General features: G+C 42.0%; 1 protein-coding gene across 3 annotated transcripts in view; it reads left to right on the plus strand.

Annotated features, from left to right (window-relative positions):
• The first annotated feature begins 2343 nt into the window (after window positions 1–2343).
• Window positions 2344–21324, plus strand: part of DNAJC2 (DnaJ heat shock protein family (Hsp40) member C2) — a 30880-nt gene continuing 11899 nt past the window's right edge. Inside the window, exons 1-6 of one of the 3 annotated variants that reach the window (XM_014850471.3) lie at window positions 2344–2635; window positions 4298–4488; window positions 9859–9934; window positions 17921–18019; window positions 19029–19170; window positions 20438–20518. In XM_014850471.3, the coding sequence (XP_014705957.1) occupies window positions 2572–2635; window positions 4298–4488; window positions 9859–9934; window positions 17921–18019; window positions 19029–19170; window positions 20438–20518 (653 nt within the window). In that variant the 5' untranslated portion in view covers window positions 2344–2571. The remainder of the gene's footprint in view (window positions 2636–4297; window positions 4489–9858; window positions 9935–17920; window positions 18020–19028; window positions 19171–20437; window positions 20519–21324) is intronic. The other 2 variants (XM_014850472.3, XM_044769462.2) reach the window with 2 other exon arrangements.

Here is a 21324-nt window from a genome sequence, read left to right on the forward strand (position 1 = left end):
GGTGGGTTCCCTGAGCGCCGATGTCAGACCGACTCTGGCGCAGTCGCTAAGTGCTGATTTAGTCATTCATTTACTGCGCACTCTTGGGTGACGTTTTTAATCACCCCTGCACCCCAAAGCATTGTGGAGGCATTAAGTGACAGTGTGTGTAAAGTGCCTGGCACATTAGATGCGCAGTAAGTAGTGGCTAAATCTACAAATGGAGTGAAGGTAGATAGGAGTTATCTTGCAGTTAACACGAGATGAAGAAGTAAATGGTTTCAATATTTGAGTCTTTGGCCAAAGAAGAGTGGTACCATCCTCAGATACAGGGAAATCCGGGGGGAGAGCAGGTTTTAGAAGAAAGGAGTTTGGGAAATGAGGAATGGAAGAAAGCAGTTAGGAGACAATTGTAGAATTTAGAAATGAAAAAAAATCTGACCCTTCTGTGTATTAAAGGACACAGTCAAAGGAGTGAAAAGGCAACCTACAGGATGGGAGAAAATATTTGCAAGTCATATGTGATAAGGGGTTAACATCCAAACTATGTAAAGAGCTACAACTCAATGGGAAAACAGTACGATTTTAAAAATGGATAATGGTCCTGAACAGACATCTCTCCAAAGAAGGTATACAAATGGCCAATAAGCACATGAAAATATGCTCAGCATTATTAGCCATTGGGGAAATGCAAATCCAAACCATGAGAACCTCATACCCATTAGAACAGCTACTGTCAAATTAAAAATAAAAATTAAAAAAAGGAAAGAAAGAAAATGTGTTGGCAAGGATGTGGAGAAAATGGAAACTTGTGTACTGTCGGTAGGAACGTAAAATGGTGTGACCGCTATGGAAAACAGTATGGCACTTCCTCAAAAAATTAAAAATAGAATTGCCATATGATCCATCCATTCCAGTTCTGGGTATACACCCAAAAGAATTGAAAGCAGGGTCTCAAAGAGGTATTTGTACCTCCACATTCATAGCAGCATTATTCAAAATAGGCAAAAGGTGGAAGCAACCTAATTGACAGAGGAATGAATAAATTAAATGTACATACAATGGAATATTATTCAGCCTTAAAAAAAGAAAGAAATTCTGGCAAACACTACAAGTGTAAGGATGTTATGCCAACTGAATAAGCCAGTCACAAAAAGGCAAATACTATATGATTCCGCTTAAATGAGATGCTTAAAGTAGTCAAATTCATAGAGACAGAAAGGAGAATGGTAGTTGCCAGGGATTAGGGGGAGGTGGCAATGGGAATTATTTAACGTGATAGTTTCAGTTTTGCAAGATGAAAAGAGTTCTGGAGATTGGTTGCACAACAAAGTGAATGTGCTTAGCACTGCTGAACTGTGCACTTAAAAACGGTTAAGATGTGAATTTTATGTTATGTGGATTTTACCACACACACAGCTTAGAGCTGGGGGTAAAAATGGATGGGGGGGAAGTGTGAGAAACCATTAATGTTAAGAAAGTGAAGTCAGGTTACTTTGACTTTTAGAGCCTGTTTTGGCAGTAGTAACATCAACAAACAACTGGGTCAGGAGGAGTTTCAGGGGGAGATTAGCTTAGCTTTTGAAATGTCCATTTTGAAGTGACAGTTTTGTCATGCAGTAAATGTACAGGCAAATTCAATATATTGAACAGTGCAAATGTAATTCCTAGAGAATAATCTGCTAATTTCTCGTGCTCTTTGCCAAAGAGTGGCACATTAAGTCTTCTATTTTGCCCACCCTATTTCAGATACTGCTGGGGAGGGTGGTGAATCTTCACCCACTGGTTTTCTTCTGCTAGTTCTTGCGTTTGACCTCAGCCCTAGAAAGAATCGTATACTAGGAGACAAATGATTTTATTATACGTTAAACAATTAAGTTCCAGAGTCCTAGAATTGGGAATATCTTGAAAGAACAGTCTGTGCTGTTAGAGCAGTGTAGAAAGATTGCTGGCCTTGGATTAGAACAGAACACTAGAGAAGGGTTTCTTCTTCAAATGTTATGAGGATTAAATGAGATAACGCAGGCATCACTTAGTGGTCGCACAGCAAATGTTCGCTGCTATTATTATTTAGGTAAACACAAATGCATTGCAGGTGTATGCACAGAATTCTCCATGGATGTATAAACTACACTAATTCCTCCACCTCTTTTCATTTTTGATTTATACAAGTAGAGCCACTAGAAAAATCAGAGGTTAGGTTCAGACTAATCTATAAAGTAGTACTATCTTAAAAGCAAAAAGAATACAGAAAGAGCCACTTTAGAAAATTATGTTCGACTGATTGCACCTGGATGGAGAAACGACCCTTTTTACCCGGGAACTGACGAATCTAGGAACCTTTCTCTCGCGAGTCTTCGTCGCCAGCCGGACCTGAGCCCGCCGCGGAAAGAAGCCGCCGCACACGTTGGCGGGGCGGGTGGGGCCGACTTGGCCTCCGCACCGCGACAGCTGCCTCCCGGAAGCAGTCGCGGGTCGTCTCCATGCGCCGGCTCCCGGGCGCCCTGGAGCCCCGGCGCGAGGCTCGGAGCGGGAGGTAGAGCTGGAGGAGCCGCGCCGCCCTGTGCCCGCGGCACTGGCCCCGGCGCCATCATGCTGCTCCTGCCGAGCGCTGCGGACGGCCAGGGCACCGCCATCAGCCGCGCTCTGACCTCGGGTACGTGTCCCCTCAGCCGCGGCTCGGCGGCCCGCGGTCCCTGCCCGGCGCCCGGGCCGCGACGAGCGCCCGGCTGCGTCCTGCTTGCGGCGGGGCTTCCCCTGACCGGAGGGCGGGCGGGCGCGCGGGGCGTCTGCCCTCTGCCCCGCGGCTTCGTCCTGCGCTCCCGGCCGCTGACTCACGGACCGGCCCCTGGAAAGGTCCTTGTGAGCATCTCCTCGCCGGCGGCCGGCTGCCCGGCGCCCCCGCGAGCCCGGGGTCCTGCAGCCCCTGCCGGCGCCCGGTCAGCCCCTCTCCCTCTCTCCGCGGGTGCGCCGGCCTGGTGCTGTAGATGTCACAGCTCGGATGCTCATACTCGGTGGGAAGACCGTTCATTGCCCGTGCTGGGGTGAGATGCGTGCCGACAGACTCGTGAAACTTGTCCTGCTGCTGCAGGGTCTTAGTTTATAGCCCGGGACGGTGTGGGTACTGTGGACTTAGAGTTTCCGTGACCTGCGTTCATCACCATCCGGCCCGTGTAGACGCTTGCCGAGTGTGGTTTTGAACGCCTCTCCCGGCACGTGTTGCATTCGTGCTCATGGAAGTCTATGCGTAATCTTAGAACTGGAGGGAAAGAAGTGAAAGGCAGTGTTCTTAACAGCCACACCCACGCCACGCAGGTAGCACCTCTCGAACCTAGTGTTCAACACCTCTCCTGTGTAGGGTGGAGGAAATCTTAATTTCCCAAACCAATTAAAACGCGGAAAGTCAGTTATTTTTAGAAAATTGGGGCCATTCCGTATAAGAGAAGACTTATATCTGAGTTGTTTATTACTGGACAGAAGAAAGCTTTTTTGCTTTTGTACGGAATATGAAATTAAAATTAAAGTGTTCGCTTTTTTCCTGATCCAAATTACCTTTTTTTTTGAATTGTTAATATACAGATGCACAGTGATTTACCCCCGCGTCCCAGGAGTAATGATGAAGCCTTATTTTTATGCGACAGTTTGTGATTTTCAAAGTGCTTTCATTGTTTGCCTGTTGAGTCTTTCAAGGAACCGTATAAGATAGATATTGTTCCCATTTTACAGTGCAAGATGTCCCTGACTTGTTTCTCAGAGCCACTCACTGTCAGATCTGGACCGAAATCCAGAGCTTCTGATTTTCACACCCAGTGCCTGTTCCATCCACTGTAGCATAGCTGTGTTAGTAAATCCTCCTTAGCTTCTTGAAAATTATCTTTCAGAACAAATCATTGCTAGTGAGTTCTTAAAATTTTTTAAAGCTATCTGAATTGAAGGTTTTAATAAGTGAGAGGTTTTGAGGTGTTTTTAAGAAGGTTTTGTGTTTTGGATGAGGCTAGCTCTTTATGACAGCTTGTCATTCTTTATTGCTTTATTACAATTATTGGGCTAAAAGTAAACCAGTTTGCAACATTTCTCCCTGTTCCCCACCTTCCTCTCATATCCGCAGAAAAGTATTGATTTGTTGACATAGCCGAATGTTTTGTTTTGTCAGATAAGTGGAAGAGGTTGGTTGAATACTCTGTAAATTCTGAGAAATGATTATTTATTGCTGGTTTTAAAATTCTGATGCTGTCACTGTTTTGCTCTTATTTATTGCCTTGGAACAAATTTAGTCCATGCAATACACTGAAGCCTGTCTTAACGCTTTTAATCACAGCCTCAACCCTCTGTCAAGTTGAACCTGTGGGAAGATGGTTTGAAGCTTTTGTTAAGAGGAGAAACAGAAATGCTTCTGCCTCTTTTCAGGAACTGGAGGATAAGAAAGAGTTATCAGAGGAATCAGAAGATGAAGAGCTGCAGTTGGAAGAGTTTCCCATGCTGAAAACACTTGATCCCAAAGACTGGAAGGTATTTAGTATCTGAGTCCTTTGGTCAGTCAGATGCTTTGTTAGACATAAGCAGTTCTCCACTAATAAACCATGTTTCAAGATGCTTCCACGAGAGAACCATAGCTGAGCATCTGTTGATTGTTAAGCCCTGAGTGGGGAAGCAGTGGCCGTGGGATACTGTCTGTTCTGGAGAATCCAGGAAGGTTTCACAGAGAAGATAATGTTTGAGCTGGTCTTAAAAGGATGAGTGGCAGTTTGTGAAGCAGAGAAGGAAGAAAAGGCGTTCTGGGCAGAAGGAATAGATATGCAAAGACACAGCCACCGGAGTAAAGGAATGTGCACTGCCTCTTCAGGGATCGGTGAAGACTCACCTGGGGCGCTTGAGGGATGGTGGTGAGAAATCAGGCCTGACACGACTCTAGACTGGGGCGCTTGAGGGATGGTGGTGAGAAATCAGGCCTGACACGACTCTAGACCAAACTCTGTGGTGTCCTTTTTATGCCATGCTAAAGAACGAATTTAAATTTTATTTTTGGGGCAGGAGGAAGTCATCAAAAGTTTCTGAGCTAATTTTAGAAAAGTAATTCTCCTTGCAGTACAGAAAATTGCTTAAAAAGGGAGGGCAAGACTGGAGGGGAAGTGAGTAGTCTGCTGTTACAGGAAGCAATGATAGTCCAACCCTGCGAGTGAATGCTTGATGCTCAAACTAAATTTGTGACTGGATTTTGAGGAAGAGGGGACAGATTTGTTTTTTGGGGAGGTAGGCTTGCGAGTCCTTGGTGACCTTGGCTGTATGGCGCCAGAGAAGGGGACGTATTCAGCAGACCTCTGAGCATTTTGGCTTGTGTGACCCACCAGAGTATGATGTCAGTCACCAACACTGGGATGTAGCAAAAGGAAGTTTGTGGGGAGTGTGGTATTTGGGGTTTTTTTGGTTTGGCTTGGTTTTTTTCAGTTTTTTTTTTATTTGCGTTCATAACAGTTTACATCATTGTGAAATTTCAGTTGTACATTGTTGCTTGTCTGTCACCATATAGGTGCTCCGCTCCACCCCCCCACCCCTCTTCCCCTGGGAGCCACTGAACTGTTTTCTTTGTCCATGTGCTTGTTTATATTCCACATACAAGTGAAACCATATATATGTATATGTTTACCACATCTTGGGAGTGTGGTATTTGTGTTCGAGTTTGGCTATGTGAAAACTGAGGTTCTAGTAACATACTGATGAAGGTGTCTGTTGGTGGTTATTAGTGCCATCGAGTCGATTCCAACTCCCACTGACCCTGCATACAGCAGAGGGGCACCCTGCCCGGTCTTTTTGCACCATCCTCTCTCCTTCCATTGCTCCATTGGACAGTGCTGGTAGTGCTCTAGTAGATGACTAGAAATTGGTCTGTGGCTCTGAAAAGAAGTTAGAGCCAAAAACATTTGCAAGTCCTTGGTGCATAGGTGGTAGCTGAGGCTGTGGGAAGTTGAATGACATGAGCCAGGGAGAAGAATACAGACAAATAGATATTATAGTGTTTAAGTAGGCACTGGTATAACACTTAGATGTATATACTGCAGCATTATAGTGCCTGCATTCAAATCTGGTTCTGCCCATTTAGTGTGCTGGGACCTTGGGGAAGTTATTTGACATCTCTATACCTGATTTCCTTTGTTGATACGGTGAGATTGCTAGCAGCTCAGAGGATTATAGTGAGGATTAATAAAAGGCTGCGTAGAAAGCACTCAGCCGAGCGCTTGGGCATGTGATAAATGCTAAACCGGCAGTAGATCCTCAGAGTTCCTCTTGTAGGTGGTTGTGAGGATGAAAGGAGATGAGGCATATGTGTAAAGCATTTAGAAAAGAAAATCAGCACTCAGAAAGTGTTAGCTGATTCTCCTGCTTTCATCATCAATTTTAAAAGGAAAAAAACGGAACATAGATATTTAAGGGATGGGCAGAGGAAGAGAAGCAGCAAAGGATACTAAGAAGTGTGAAAGAAGTAGAAAGAAAAAGACGTATGTTCACTCAACAAAAATTTATTAAACATCAGGCACTAGATTCTTCCAGAAACTAAGGAAGGAGGAAGTCTTAAGAAGGAAAAAGCAATCACAGTGTCACTGCTTTGGAGAGAGGTGGATCACGTAACATAAATAATGAGAAAAGGCCACTTGGTTTGGCAGACGCAGTTTAGGCAACCTTGTTGAAAGCAGTCCTGGTAAAGTGGGTGGGATGGCGCAAGACTGCGGTGGGTTGAGGAGTGATGAGGTGATGAAGTGGAGACGTAAGTGTAAAATGCTCCTTCAAAGCTGAGTTGTAAAGAAGATGAATGAAAATAGTAACTTGAGGGAAAGGCAGGGTCAGGAGGAGACAGAGTTGGGGAACACTGAGATCTACAGAGAGAAGAGGAGAAAGAGTGGAGGAGGTCTTTGGCGTAGAAAAGAGTGGATGAGAGCAGGGCAGCAGGTTCATACAGTTGTTCAGTTAATTGTTTCATTCAGCAAGTAGGGCTCGAGCGCCTGCCCTGTGTCAGATGCTGTTCTGGGAGCTGACAGTCTTGTGCTGAACAGACTGTCACTGCTCCCACACAGCGTATAGTCCAGTGGGGAGACGACAGTAAGTGAACGTCAGGAACTTGGACACTTAAGTACTGGGCAGGGAGCAGAACAGGGCAATGTGGTAGAGGGTCCAGGTGCCTGCTTTGGACTGAGCAGATGGCAGGGGCCTGTGGAGCTGACGTTTAAGGTAAAACCTGAATGACTTGCAAAGATCGGGGAGAGGGGCATGCCAGGCAGGGAGCTTGTGCAGAGGCAGAAGGAAGTGTGGATGTGCCAGGAACTGAAAGGCGGCCGATGGCTGGAACAGAGTGAATGGGGGCGCCATGAGGAGGTATGGAGTTGTGGTCAGTGGAAAGCCATTGGAGAGTTTGAAGCACTGACAATTTTTAAGTACTTTGGAGGAAACAAAAAAAAGCAGAGGTGGGGAGAGAAGATTGTCTGTTTTAAATAATGTGATGACATTTAAGCTGAGACTGAAGAATGAGAAGATGGCAGCCACATGAAGAGTGGGGGAGAAGGAATAAAACAAAAAGAGAAGGAAGAAGAAGAGAGGCGGAAGAATGTGTTAGGCAGAGACTCCAGCGTGTGCGGCCCTGAGGGGCAGGCGCTCGCTTCTGCAGTGAGCTGGGATGCTAGTCTTGTATTGCAAATGGGGGACCACGCTGGAGAGTCCCAGGCCAGGAAGTGCGAGAAATGGAGGAGCTCTGCACATCTGGAGCTCAGAGGAGGGCTCTCCAGTGAGTTGAGGAGTCGTGAGCATTTACAGGGTTCTTAGTGTATTCTGTCCTTGACATCGGATCAGATCAGCTAGGACCAAAGTATAGAGAGAGAGACCAAAGAAACCTCAGGACTGGGCTTTGCAGGTCATTGAGAAACCAGTAAAAGTGGCTGAAAAAAGCTCCTGTAAGGTGGGAGGAAAATAGAGAGGGTGGGTCACAGAAGCTAAAGGAAGATAGTGTTTCCAGGAAGAGTCAGCTGTGCTGCCACTGGGAGTTGAAGTCAGTGAAGCAGATGGGCGATCTTGGATTTGGCACCCGGAAATTGATACTTCATAGCACCTGGGTGGGAGTGGACCGAGCAGACCAAGCGGAACCAGATGGGAGTGGGTTGAAAAGTGAATCCTAGAAGGAACAGCTTCGTCAAGAAGTTCCACTTCGATGGGCAGCAGAGAAATGGGGCAGTCTCTGGACAAGGTCATGGAAGGGTGTTTTTGTCTTTTTTTTTTTTTTTGATGACATAGCAGAGCATCTCTTTATATGGGCGAAAATAATCCAGTTGGAATTTAGGAGATGCCTGAAAGATTCCAGTGTTTGAGGAGACGATATTCAAAACCAAGAGGAAGGGTGGAGTAACTTCTCTTGATGGGACAGGCTTTCTCAGTTGTGAAGGGGAAAGGTGTGTGGTTGCAGAGAGGGTGGTAGAAAGATGTTGGAATTTGAGAAGGATAATTCTTTTTTTTTTCCAAGATTGGCACCTGAGCTGACATCTGTTGCCAGTCTTTTTTTTCCTTCGTCCTCTCCCCAAAGCTCCCCAGGACATAGTCGTATACTCTAGTTGTGGGTCCTTCTAGTTGTGGCACATGGGACGCTGCCTCAGCGTGGCTTGCTAAGTGGTGCCATGTCCGCACCCAGGATCTGAACCGGTGAAACCCTGGGCCACCGAAGTGGAATGTGCAAACCTAACCACTTGGCCACAGGGCCGGCCCCTGGATTTTTCAGTTAAGCAAGAGGCAAGGCCATTGATGAGAGGGTGGAGGAGGGTCTGTGAGGTTTGAGCAAAGACCAGAGGACGCATCTGAGTGAGTGGAAAAGTGAACCAGCTGGAACAAAGTGATTGCTAGGTGTGATAAAGGAGCCCATCCGTATGAGGTTTGCAGCCCTGAATTTAAAGGGAAACCAGTCAGCCCTAAGTGACTTCTCCCGTGTTTTATGCCCTCAACTCCCCTTCCTCCCCACTCCTCTCAATACTAGATACACCTTTTGAGTCCTTACGGAGCCTTCACTCCTCTTGCTACCTCAGCTTCCAAATTTGCAAGGATGTTAACCAAAGCAGAAATGAAAGCAGGTACTTCCTGTATAGAGAAGCCTCATCCCTCAGGTTATCAAAATTTCCATCCAACCTACCTTCCTTGCTCCACACAACCCCTACCTAGTCCTATCTGTCATTGCCCAGGGCCAACCTGCTGGGACTGCTGTAATGCTCCCCTCAGTTCTGAAATCTTCCTGGCTGCACCTTGATTTAAGGATGGCCATATGGCGCTGGCCCCGTGGCGCAGCGATTAAGTTCGCACATTCTGCTTTGGCGGCCCACGGTCCACTGGTTCGGATCCCAGGTGCCGCCATGGCACTGCTCATTAAGCCATGCTATGGCAGGCATCCCACATATAAAGTAGAGGAAGATGGTCATGGATGTTAGCTCAGGGCCAGTCTTCCTCAGCAAAAAGAGGAGGATTGGCAGCAGATGTTAGCTCAGGGCTGATCTTCCTCAAAATAAAAAAAGTATGGCCATAGGCTATTAATAGATGTTAAGAGAAAAAAAGTGTTCTATAGTCAAGTAAGTTTGGAAAATGTTGTGTTTTACGGGTTTCTTTCTGTGTTTTTCTTTTTTAATTGCAGATCATCTCAGAGCATTTATTAGGCTACGTACATCCAAATCATCAAGAAGGCTATACGATAGTCCACATTTTCCAGACTTAAATGACCACAGAACCCATTTTATACAGAATCTCTCACTGGACTCCTGTTACGGGAGTGTGACTTTGGAAAACACTCTTTTGGGGTGTCAAAACACAGGATGGGATATATTGCTCCATTTCAAACTTGACTGCCTTTTTTGTCTTTATCAGAACCAAGACCATTACGCAGTGCTTGGACTTGGCCATGTAAGGTACAAAGCTACACAGAGACAGATCAAAGCAGCTCGTAAGTACTTAGTTATTTTGAAATAATCAAGTATCTGGTATGGGAAATGTTATCCTTTTGAGAAGATGTGCAGTATCGTGGTCTATAGCCATAAGTCTAGATTTAACAGCATGTGTTGTTATGGTCATAACAATGTATAACCGCTCTCTCCAGTTTACCTTCAGAGCCAGAAAAAAATCAGTCAGCCTTATGTATGGACATTCTCATTATGGATAAGAAATTAAGGGGTGAGTGTGTGTGTTTGTGACAGGATAAAGAATATTCTTCCAATGGCAAGCTTTTAAAATATACTTCACCTCCCTTTAGAAGTGTGGCCTGCTGTATTTAGTGGAACCTGCCTTGTTACTGAGGTTTTTTGATGTCATCTTTTGGTCTTAGGTCACACTTTGGTTGATACCGCCCTGTCTCTTTGTCTAAGAAAGAGTTGTCTGAGGCTTCATTATTATTTTCATTGACACAGTTAAAACTTCGAGGAAGGGGGGAGATTGATGGGAATCCAGTCTTTGTGTGCCTTATAAAACTCCATCCCCTTAGTGCTCCTAAATGTCTTGTCCTTTGCATGCCTCTGGACGTAATTCCCTACACACCATTTGGTTTACCTGATTAGTAAAGTTTAATGAAAGAGTGAAGTTCATTAGTTTTCTGTATTTTGTCTTAGGAGAATATTCTGCCCTCCTCTAGAGAATGGATATTGAGGTCAGAGGAGGTAAGATTGTGGCCATAGGGAAAAGGAGTAGGTAGTCAAGGCCAGTCGATCAGAGAAAATATTTTCCTTGGAGGACGACGGCTGAGTGAAACCTATCTCATGTTGGAAAGTACTAGTTGAGACTGTGGTAGGGGAACTCAAAATTTTCTCTATTGATGAAAAGCACAGGCAATATTTTTTAACAAAGTGGAGGGATTCATCAGATTATTTTAGAGCTATTATTTGATTTCTTAAAAAGCTGGCATGGTGTTGTACTAAGCATGTTATTGCATATGAATAGTCATTGCAAAATACATAATTGCCAAGAAAATTCATTTGCCATGGAAAAGTATTTGCAAAGTGTTACTATAGGAAAGAATAGCATACAAATACCAAATATGTCTTGATACATGTAAATTTGTGAAAGAATTAGAAGTGATTTAGAACCATGAAAATAGTTGGTGTTTTAAGGTAAAGGAATTGTTTCTTTCTCTAAAGATAAAAAATGTACAACAAATTATAAAAGAAACATCCATTTGTTTCTAAGTCCATTCTTTTTTTTTTTTTAAGATTTTATTTTTTTTCCTTTTTCTCCCCAAAGCCCCCGGTACATAGTTGTATATTGTTCGTTGTGGGTCCTTCTAGTTGTGGCTTGTGGGACACTGCCTCAGCGTGGTTTGATGAGCGGTGCCATGTCTGCGCTCAGGATTCGAACCAATGAAACACTGGGCCACTTGCAGCGGAGCGTGCGAACTTAACCACTCGGCCACGGGGCCAGCCCCTAAGTCCATTCTTTTTATTGGCATAAAATCAATTTTTTAATATTCTGTAGCCAAAAGTTTTACAACCTCAGTGCACAGATGATTAACATTAAGTGGAATTATAGTTTACTCTCTGCACTTTGATGAATATTCTCAGTATTTATTCAGAAGGAAACTGTCATTCTCTTACCTCTGTCACCACAAAATAAACAGTTGCTGCTTTCTGAAATCTTGTCCAAAAGTAAAAATGCAAAGTTACTGTTTGCAAATCTATAATTATTAGCACACACAAACCTAATAAAAATGTAAATCTAGGGGCCAGCCCCGTGGCACAGTGGTTAATTTCACACTTAGGTGGCCCAGGGTTCACCAGTTCAGATCCCGGGTGTGGACCTACACACTGCTTGTCAAGGCCTGCTGTGGCAGGCATCCCACATATAAAATACAGGAAGATGGACACGGATGTTAGCTCAGGTCCAGTCTTCCTCAGCAAAAAGAGGAAGATTGGCAGCAGATATTAGGTCAGGTCTTATCTTCCTACAAAAAAAAAAGTAAGTCTGATAGCATTTGAGATCCTTCAAGTTCTTGTATCCTATTACAAACACACGTGAAAGAGTTTTACTTTTGTTTAATGTATTTTGAATTGCTATCATGAAAATTAGGAAATCGATTAAGGGTGAATAAAGTAAGTGGTCTTTTTTTCCCTTGCATTATCCAAAAAGAGTAAATTACCAGAAAGGTTGAATGATGGGTTCAGAGGAAGTGCTTGCGTGCTAAAGGTGATATTTCAGTTGCTTCTGTAGTTTTGTTCTTGAAGTAAAATTGCCGCGCTTGCAGTAGGTTATGCATGTGGGTTTGATAGTCTTTGCACGGAAATAAAATCTTCAGTAATTAGAATTTTCTAAATTTAATAATTTTAGCTTAAAATATTTCTGACATTTTAAAATGAAAACTTTCATATCAAGCTTCTTAAAAATTATCAATCATATTTGGAGACATTTTACAATCATAGCAATATGAATGTACAGTAAAAGCCCCTTTGCTAATGTACCCTCAGAACATTTCAGAAACTGTCTTTGGTGGGAGGAGGGAGGAAAGGGAAGTCTTTGAAATTTCAGTAAACTTATAATAACTGCTCCCAAATCACCTTCATTTCTTTTTCAAACCAACAGTGTTCTTTGGTCTCCTTTACCTTGTTGTTAATATTAGTAACATCGTTTGCTCCCTCAAGAGCAGAGTACAGGACAATCTCAGGACCCCTGATGTATATGGATGGCTGAAGGTGACTAGACAGAAAAATCAATGAAGAAAAAAATAGTACAGCGTAAGAAGGAGACTCTGCAAGAAAAAAACTGAGATGTCATCTCTCTCAGACTTTCTCATAAGGTTCAAAAGAAAAATTAAGTATCTGCTACATGTCGTCAGTGAGATATGAAGACACTGCATTGGGGGGCAGTGTAGAATGAGACTCATTGCAGAAAGAGACTCGGGAAAAATAAATAGAATTGCCTGGAAACTAAAAACATGAGAGCAGATCTAGAATTACAAAGGCTGACGTGCCATTTAGAAAACATAGTAAAGCCGAGGACAGCCTTGAGGAATGTTCCCAAGATTCAGAGGGAAAGAATAAAGAGATGCCAGATTTCCCTAAAGAAGTCAGAGTAAAGTGTAAGAGAGAGAATAATTGCAAACAAAGAAGAAAACTTACCTGATTTATAGAAAGAATCGTTCTGAGATTGAGAATATTCGCAGGCGTGTGACTTAGGTTCCCTACCCAGCACCCACTTGCAGCTCAGAGAACAGTGTACGTTAGGCCGAGCTGCCCAGGTCTGTTTTGCCAGCAGGGTTGGAGAGCACCACAGGGAGAAGCGGTGGCTTCCCCACTCCCTGGCAGCGGAAGTAGCCCGTGCTCTGTTTCAGCAGTGCCCAGCACTGGAGCCATCATCACACTTCTCCACTGTGACTTGGTTGTTGTTCCTGGCCACCTGGCCTCCAAGCCTGACAGTCTGACTCTCACAGAGATTCTGTGAGCCGCCTAATAACCTTCAATAAATTCCTTTCTGCTTAAACCAGCTAGAAGGTGAAAATGCCTCTTCTTGAGTGTTAATGGAAAAAAGATAATATACTTGACTGTAAGAAAAATCTTGGAACTCAAAAAAGCGAAAATATATTTGTCAGAGTTCCTGAACCCTTGCAGTTTTTGTAGAAATCACTAAGTTTAATATGCCCATAAAAAGATAGGTACAGAAGTGTTCACAGAAGCCTTATTCACAATATCAAAAAACTGAAACCACCCACATGTTCACCAACAGGATAATGGACGAGCAAACTGCTGTATGTTCATACAGCGGAATAGTACTCAGCCATTTAAAAAGAACAAATTACTGGTACGTGCAAGAATGGTGGTGAATCTCAAAACATTATGTTGACGAGCCGGCCCCGTGGCCAAGTGGTTAAGTTCGTGCGCTCCGCTTCAGTGGCCCAGGGTTTCACCGGTTCAGATCCTGGGTGCGGACATGGCACCGCTCATCAGGCCGTGCTGAGGTGGCATCCCACCTGCCACAACTAGAAGGACCTACATACTACAGTACATACAACTATGTACTGGGGGGCTTTCGGGAAAAGAAGAAGAAAAAAATTATTGGCAACAGATGTTAGCTCAGGTGCCAGTCTTGGAGGGAAAAAAATTATGTTGAGCAAAAGAAGTCAGATACGAAGACATAGTTCATGATTGTATTTACATGAAGTTCAAGAACATGCAAAAGTAATCTATGCTGATGGAAATCAGAAAAGAGGTTGCCCCAGGTGGTAGGGGTGGGAGTTGACTGGAAAAGGGTGCAAGGGAACCCTGTAGGTGATGGAAATAGCCCGTATTTTCTTTTGGGTGGTAGTTAGAGTTGTCAGAACTCATTGAACTGAATACTGAAAATCTGAGCTTTTTACTTTATGTGAATTTTATCTCATTTCAATAAAAATAGATGAGATTAAACAAACCAAAAAAAATCACTTATGAAATTTAACTCTGAGGCCTAAACAGATATAAAAATTGTATTGATAGGTAATTTTTGCAACAGTAATATCACGGCTGCAAAACTCAAGGGATGGCAGTGAGAGCTGTACCATAAGTTCATTGCCTCAATCACCTGAGGTTACTTTTTTAAATGAGGGAAATGTAAAAGAGGCGTTCGATTCAAATGTTTAAAAGAATAGCACTAGGAGCATGGAGGAGAAAAATAGAAGGAAACAGTATTCCAAAATGGATTTATAAGAAGAAAAATTATGAAATACAGAAAGAAAACCATTATAGAAATTTTTAATTGAGACCACTATTAAATGCAGTGAATTTGAGAATTTTGATAAAATTGACTTTTTTGAAATTGAAGAAATTTTTAAAGTTTCAGAAGAATTACCTCCTAAAAAATGTTTTTAGGCCCAGGTTATTTCTCAGGTGAATTATTTCAAATGTTTAAGGAATTGAAGATTCATATGCTGAACATAAACTGTTTTGGGACAGTTCATTTTGTGAAATTAATGTAATCCTAGTATGAAAACCTGGCATAGAAAGACAAAGCTATAGAGACAATAAAAAGATTGTGGGGCCAGCCGTGTTGCCTAGTGGTTAAGTTCATGCTCTGCTTCTGTGGCCTGGGTTCATGGATTCAGATCCCAGGTGTGGACCTGCAACCACTCATCAACCATGCTGTGGTGGTGAGCCAAATACAAAATGGAGGAAGATTGGCACAGACGGTTAGCTCTTCCTCAGAAAAAAAAGATCATGGTTGCCAGGGGTTGAAGTGGGTAGGAAGGGATGAAGAGGTGGAGCGCAGAGGATTTTTAGGGCAGTGAAAATACTCTGTATGATATTATAATGATGGAGACATAGCATTATACGTTTGTCCAAACCCATAGAATGTACAACACCAAGAGTGAGCCATACTGTAAACTGGGCTCTGGGTGATTATGACGTGTCAGTGTGGGTTCATCAGTTGTGAAACATGGAGTGCTCTGGTGGGGAATGGTGATAACGGGGGAGGGGGAGCTTTGCATGTGTGGGGGCAGAGGATAGATAGGAAATCTTTGTACCATCTTCTCAATTTTGCCCTAAACCTAAAACTCAAAAAAAAAAATCATCTTAAAAATAATAAATAAATAAAAATTTACAACCTGGCAAAGAGAGCTTTAAAAAACTACAAACAAATCTCATCATGAGTGTAATACAAAAAAAAAAAAATCCCAGTTAAACTAATAGCAAATTGAATTTAAGAGTACATTAAAAGCATAATGCCCCTGAACAAGTAGGATTTCTCTCAGGAATCCAACTTAGAAACTTACATTAATATAGCTAGATCTATTTGCAGCTTAGATAATATTATGTGATTTCCTAAATAGATAGTGCAAGTATGTAAAATACAACTTAATATCCATTCCTTTTTGATAAATAGAACTTTGAATAAAAATGCAGTTAATTCTCTACTTTGATAAATATTTCAGACACAGCCCACAAACTTTTAACTGTGTAGCATTAGTGACATTACCATTCAAACCATGGGGGGAGCTAACCTGCCCATTATTTCTTATGCTATTTTGGGAGTGTGGGTCAGTGAATTAAGATATTAAATCAGAGAGAACTGTTGGAAAGAAGGAAAGAAATATATTCTTTGTGGGTAATATAAGATCTACCTAGAAAACCAAAGAATTGAATCAGGTGGTTAGATGCAGGAAAAATATGCAAAAGTAACATACAGTTTTTGCAAGTTACCATAAACTATATTAGAAAGCTATAGTCATTTTAAAGATTATCCTGGGGTAGGAATAGGTAACCAGAAACAAACTCTGCTAAAATAGTCTATGATAAAGGAGGCATCATAAATCAGTGGAGAAGGGAAAGATTATTAGATAATGTTAGGACTTTGAAAGTGACATTTAGATGGTTGCTTGACTATATTAAAATTCCAAAACTATTTAAAGAAGTTTTTTTAAAATTTCACTTCTAACCGCAGAAAATATTAATGAAGCTAGAAACACGTATCAAACTTTCAGAGAGTGAAGGGCCTTCTAAGTGTGTAAATACTGGAAGAAATCATAAAGGAAATGACCAGTAAATATAAATAAAAATGACTGAAGGTTTTTTTAAAAACGTAAGTGTGATCACAGCAGTTGGGAAAAGCATTAGCTTCAGACACTGTGGACGAGGAGAGGCCTCTTCCGAGGCCAGGCCGAGGAGTCGGGCTGCCTGGACTGGAGCCCGACTTGGCTGGGACTTTGGACAGGTTGGCATGGTTGTGGTTACTTAACCTTTCTGCCTCGTTTTCCTCATCTGTAAAATGGAGAAAATAATAGTACTTTCCGTTAGTGAGAAGATTAACTGAAAAGTTGTGCCTGGTACATATTTAATGTTCAATGGATATTAACAGCTACGCGTTATTTTTTTTTTTAAGATTTTATTTTTTATTTTTGCTTCTCCCCGAAGCCCCTCAGTACGTAGTTGTGTATTTTAGTTGTGGATCCTTCTTAGTTCTGTTTGGGACGCCGCCTCAGCATGACTCAGTGAGCGGTGCCAGGTCCGCACCCAGGATCTGAACCGGCAAAACCCCAGCCACCTAAGTGGAGTGCACAAACCCAACCACCCAGCCACGGGGCTGGCCCGTACCCATTATTTATTGTAAAATGACTCACACAAACTAAGAAGAAAAACTAAGACAACTCTCCTTCCTCCATAGATGGAAGATGAAAGAAACAAAAAAGAATTGTTGAGCGCTGGTGATAGTTTTAAATCCATTAGATCCAGTCCTGGTGAGGCTGTGGTGAAAAGGATGTTCACAAAGGAGTATGAAGTGGGTTAACTTTTAGAAAGGAACTTGTTCCTACATTTTCACTCACTAATTTTTCTTCTGTAACTATATCCTAAGAAGAAAGAGTCCTAAATAGGGAAAAATACTTCTCTACAAGATGAGTAAAATTGGCATTACTTATAATAGTGAAAAATTGGAAACAATCTGAATATCCAACAGTAGAGAAATAGTTAAATAGATCAGTCTACTTGAAATACTGTATTAAGCAATAATTAAAAAATTTTTACAACCAGAAGGACCCACAACGAAGAATATACAACTACGTACTGGGGGGCTTTGGGGAGAAAAAGGAAAAAAATTTTTTTTTAAATCTTTAAAAAAAATTTTTGAAGAGTTTGTAACAACATGGAAAATGTAATGCTGTAATGTTAAGTTGGAAAGCGCAGAATATAAATTGGTATATGTGATATAATGATGCCTAAATTTTTTAAAGCATATGCTTTAAAAGAAAAACTGTGGAAATACACCAAAATGTTAACAGTAATTGTCTTTGGGTGTTGGCACTTTGGTCAGTTCTTAAAATAATTCTTTCTCTGCAATATCCACGCTTAATAAGCTTATATTTTACCGTAGGGGAAAATATTTTTAAATGAGCATTATGATTTTAGAAAGGTTCTTTTTAGGTCATCTTTATTTTTAGTTTTGATGCGTAAAGTAACAAATTATCTAAATCTGGCTTATTTTGTAGATAAAGCAATGGTTTTAAAACATCACCCAGACAAACGGAAAGCAGCTGGGGAACCAATAAAAGAGGGCGATAATGACTATTTCACTTGCATAACTAAAGGTAAGAAAACACCGTAGAGTCAGGAATTTCTAATAGTGATGATTATTTATTAATTGCTGGGATTGGGTTTTTAATGTATACTGTAGTTCATTTAACTATACCATGACATTTTAAAACATTTTTAGTTCCATCTGGTTACTCCTGGTAATCTCTCCCAGAGCGTCACTACACAAGGGGCGGGTCTCCCCACCAGCAGCAGCCCCAGCACCTGGCAGCTTGTCAGAAACGCACACAGTCAGGCCCGATACCAGACCTGCTGAGTTGGAATCTGCATTTTAACGAGATCCTCAGATTTTTCTCATCAGGAGCTCGTCCTGGAGTTAATTCATAGGAGTATTGCGTCTAATGATGAGAATACTAAGATCTTTCTCCATTTCAGATACTTTATGGAATCTAAACTGTTCCTCAGATGTTTTGCTAATTTAAATAAAGAAGTTGATTATATCCTATTAGGGGGCCCACAAATGTATATTGCTATTTGCATAGCCATATCCTCATTAAGCTAATTAATATAGGTAGCCGCCATTTCTAAATGTTTCCTTAAATGTAATTTTACATTGTGATGCTAGTTTTTTAAAACTTGTGTACACAGCTTTCAAACTTACTGGCCCACTGTTACACAGTGCTCAAGATGCCTAAGATCCTTGATCTTTTACAGTCTTGGGATCTAACAGTTAATTTTCTAGCTATTTCTTTTTCCTCAGAGTCATGCTTTCTTAAAGGCTGAGTGTTTATTGTTTTGTCATTTTTTCTTCCGGAATAGGTGCTTAAAGCAGTTGTTAGATCCAGTTATATCCTGTAGTGCTAGAGCTATGGTTACCTAGATTCAGTTCTCCCTCACCCCTGAACCCCACCCCTACCCCTCCCCCGAACCCCCGCCACAAGCACACAGAATTTTTAAATATGAAATGTAATAACTTTTCTTTTTTAAAGGAAGGGAATTTTTTTTTCTTGCAGGGAAAAAAAATGTAGAGTCATGGTGATGTGACCTTATCGTTTTTTTCCTCAGCTTATGAAATGTTATCTGATCCAGTGAAAAGACGAGCATTTAACAGTGTAGATCCTACTTTTGATAACTCTGTTCCTTCCAAAAGTGAAGCAAAGGACAATTTCTTCGAAGTGTTTTCCCCAGTGTTCGAGAGGAATTCCAGGTGCGCTACGGCGTCCTCGCGGACGTGATGCTCTGTTGGCTGCTGCTTGTCTCACTGGTGTCTGCTTTTTTCCTCGGATAGTAGTTGTCTTCTCTTCCTCTGGTGAACCTACTGCTCTCATTTATTTTGCTCTCTAAAAAGAAGTCCCTTTCCATAGTGGAATTCCTTTACAACTCATGGGATGTTTTTCTGATAAATTTCCTTTAGGGGAAAGGACAGTAGCTGGCTTTATGTGGTGTGATCCTGATACTTAGGTGACAGTAATTCCCCATTCTTTGGCTTCCCCTTTATTATTAATGGGGACATTGCTCTGTTTGCCCCATGATCATTTGAGAAAAGCTTTTGTTCTATTTTTTGAGCATCTGATTATCATAAGGTTCTCTGGCAAAGGATGGTTTATATTTAAGAATAAAGCATATGCAATTTATTTCACTGAAGTCAGTTTTTAAATAGTGTGTATGAATATTATTCTACGTCTTTTGGTTCCACCTGCATTGGAAGGTTTCCTTAGAGCACATCTTGGCCGCACACTGGAATCCCCTGGAGAGCTCGAACAATTCCTGCGGCCCGGGTTCCGCCTGGAGAGTGTGAGACTTAATTGCAATCTCAGTTTCATTGGTTGTGGAATGCCTGCAGGGTTTTTAATGCTCCCCGGTGATTCTAATGTGCAGCCAAGTTTGAAAACCTCTTTGATTAGCAGTTTGGTGGAGCCCAGTATCTCCTCCACCCATTCTCCTCACATTTGTTTCCTAACAGTGCTGAAGGTGTCGTTAAAAAAAAGTATTCTATTTTTTTGTGAAATGGTTTTGGAGAGTGAAAATGTAGGGAAGTGCTGCACCTGAAAGTCTGACTTGGGGAAGCAGGCGGCAGTGAGCGAGGGGACGTCTGTCTCCTCCGTGAGCATTAACAGTTTTCGAAGGCTGGACCCCCGGGTTGCTCCTGTGAGGGCAGGCGTGAGTGAGTGGGGAAAGGGGGCTAGCGCCTGTTCCCCCAGCCAGCCTGGCAGCTGCTCCAGCCCGGTAATTTATAGGCAGTGATCAGAACGCTGTTCCCCTGTTTTCTCCCCCACCTCAGCCTCTCTGTATTGCACTTGCCTTGATCAACACATCACTGCTGGTCTTCCAGCTCCATCTCTTAGTCGTAGAGGATGTGGGCAGGGGAGATTATAGGGGATTAGGAAAAACTGGTTGTTTTTAATAAATTAGCTAGTCTGTTGAACTTTGGTACAAAGTTTTTGAATAGATTTTTCTTTCTTTTAATATTTCAGATGGTCAAATAAAAAAAATGTTCCTAAACTTGGTGATATGAATTCATCATTTGAAGATGTAGATGCATTTTATTCTTTCTGGTGAGTGACTACACTGTTTGTATGAGGCTGTCATTTCTTTAAAAGCATAAGCATTCATTAAGTCCTTGACTGACTGTTCATAAATCAGGTGAGAGATGGGAGAGCCACAGAACCTTCCCTCAACAAAAGCTCTCCGTTCAGAAATTAATCAACATTTTCACATTATGCTATATTATCTCCTATGTGATATTTAGGCTTTCATGATTTTTCCCAATCTGTTTTCTATTAATAGGATTTCTAAAGATCAAGCACACTATAGTGGTAAAAAATGAAAATTGAGGAGTCATTTAAACTCAGTAAAAATAAATAGATTTCATTTAGCTATCTTCCTGTTAAAAGTACGTGAGTACATGAGGAGGAAGACAGTGCTATTTGTCTAACTAATTCACTAATGTTTAATAAACACAATATTCAGTGGCCATTTTATACGTCCTAAATTTCTCATTAAGTATCTGGTAAGTGAATACATAAAATCACTGTGAAAGTAAAAGACAGAATTTGGCTCGACCAGTTGTAGTTGCTAGTACCTCAGAGGAGACAAATGAGAGGTGAAATAACCAGCTCGCTTACCTTAGACTTGGCGAACTGGTGAAGGGGAGGCAGGGGAGGCCAGTAAGTCCCGGCAGGGGAGCCACCTCACCGAGGAGGGTGGGTGGGACGGGGTTTGATTGAGGGGCGATGAGGGTTTGAGGTTTTCATACCAGACACAGTGTCGTTGAAAAAGGACAGACCTGAGCGCAGTGTTAGTTCATCACCAAAGGAGAGAATGGATCTGTTAAAACAAACTCATCCACTTGCCATTAATA

The sequence above is a fragment of the Equus asinus genome, chromosome 1 (genome assembly GCF_041296235.1).
Source record: "Equus asinus isolate D_3611 breed Donkey chromosome 1, EquAss-T2T_v2, whole genome shotgun sequence".
Classification (NCBI taxonomy): domain Eukaryota; kingdom Metazoa; phylum Chordata; class Mammalia; order Perissodactyla; family Equidae; genus Equus; species Equus asinus.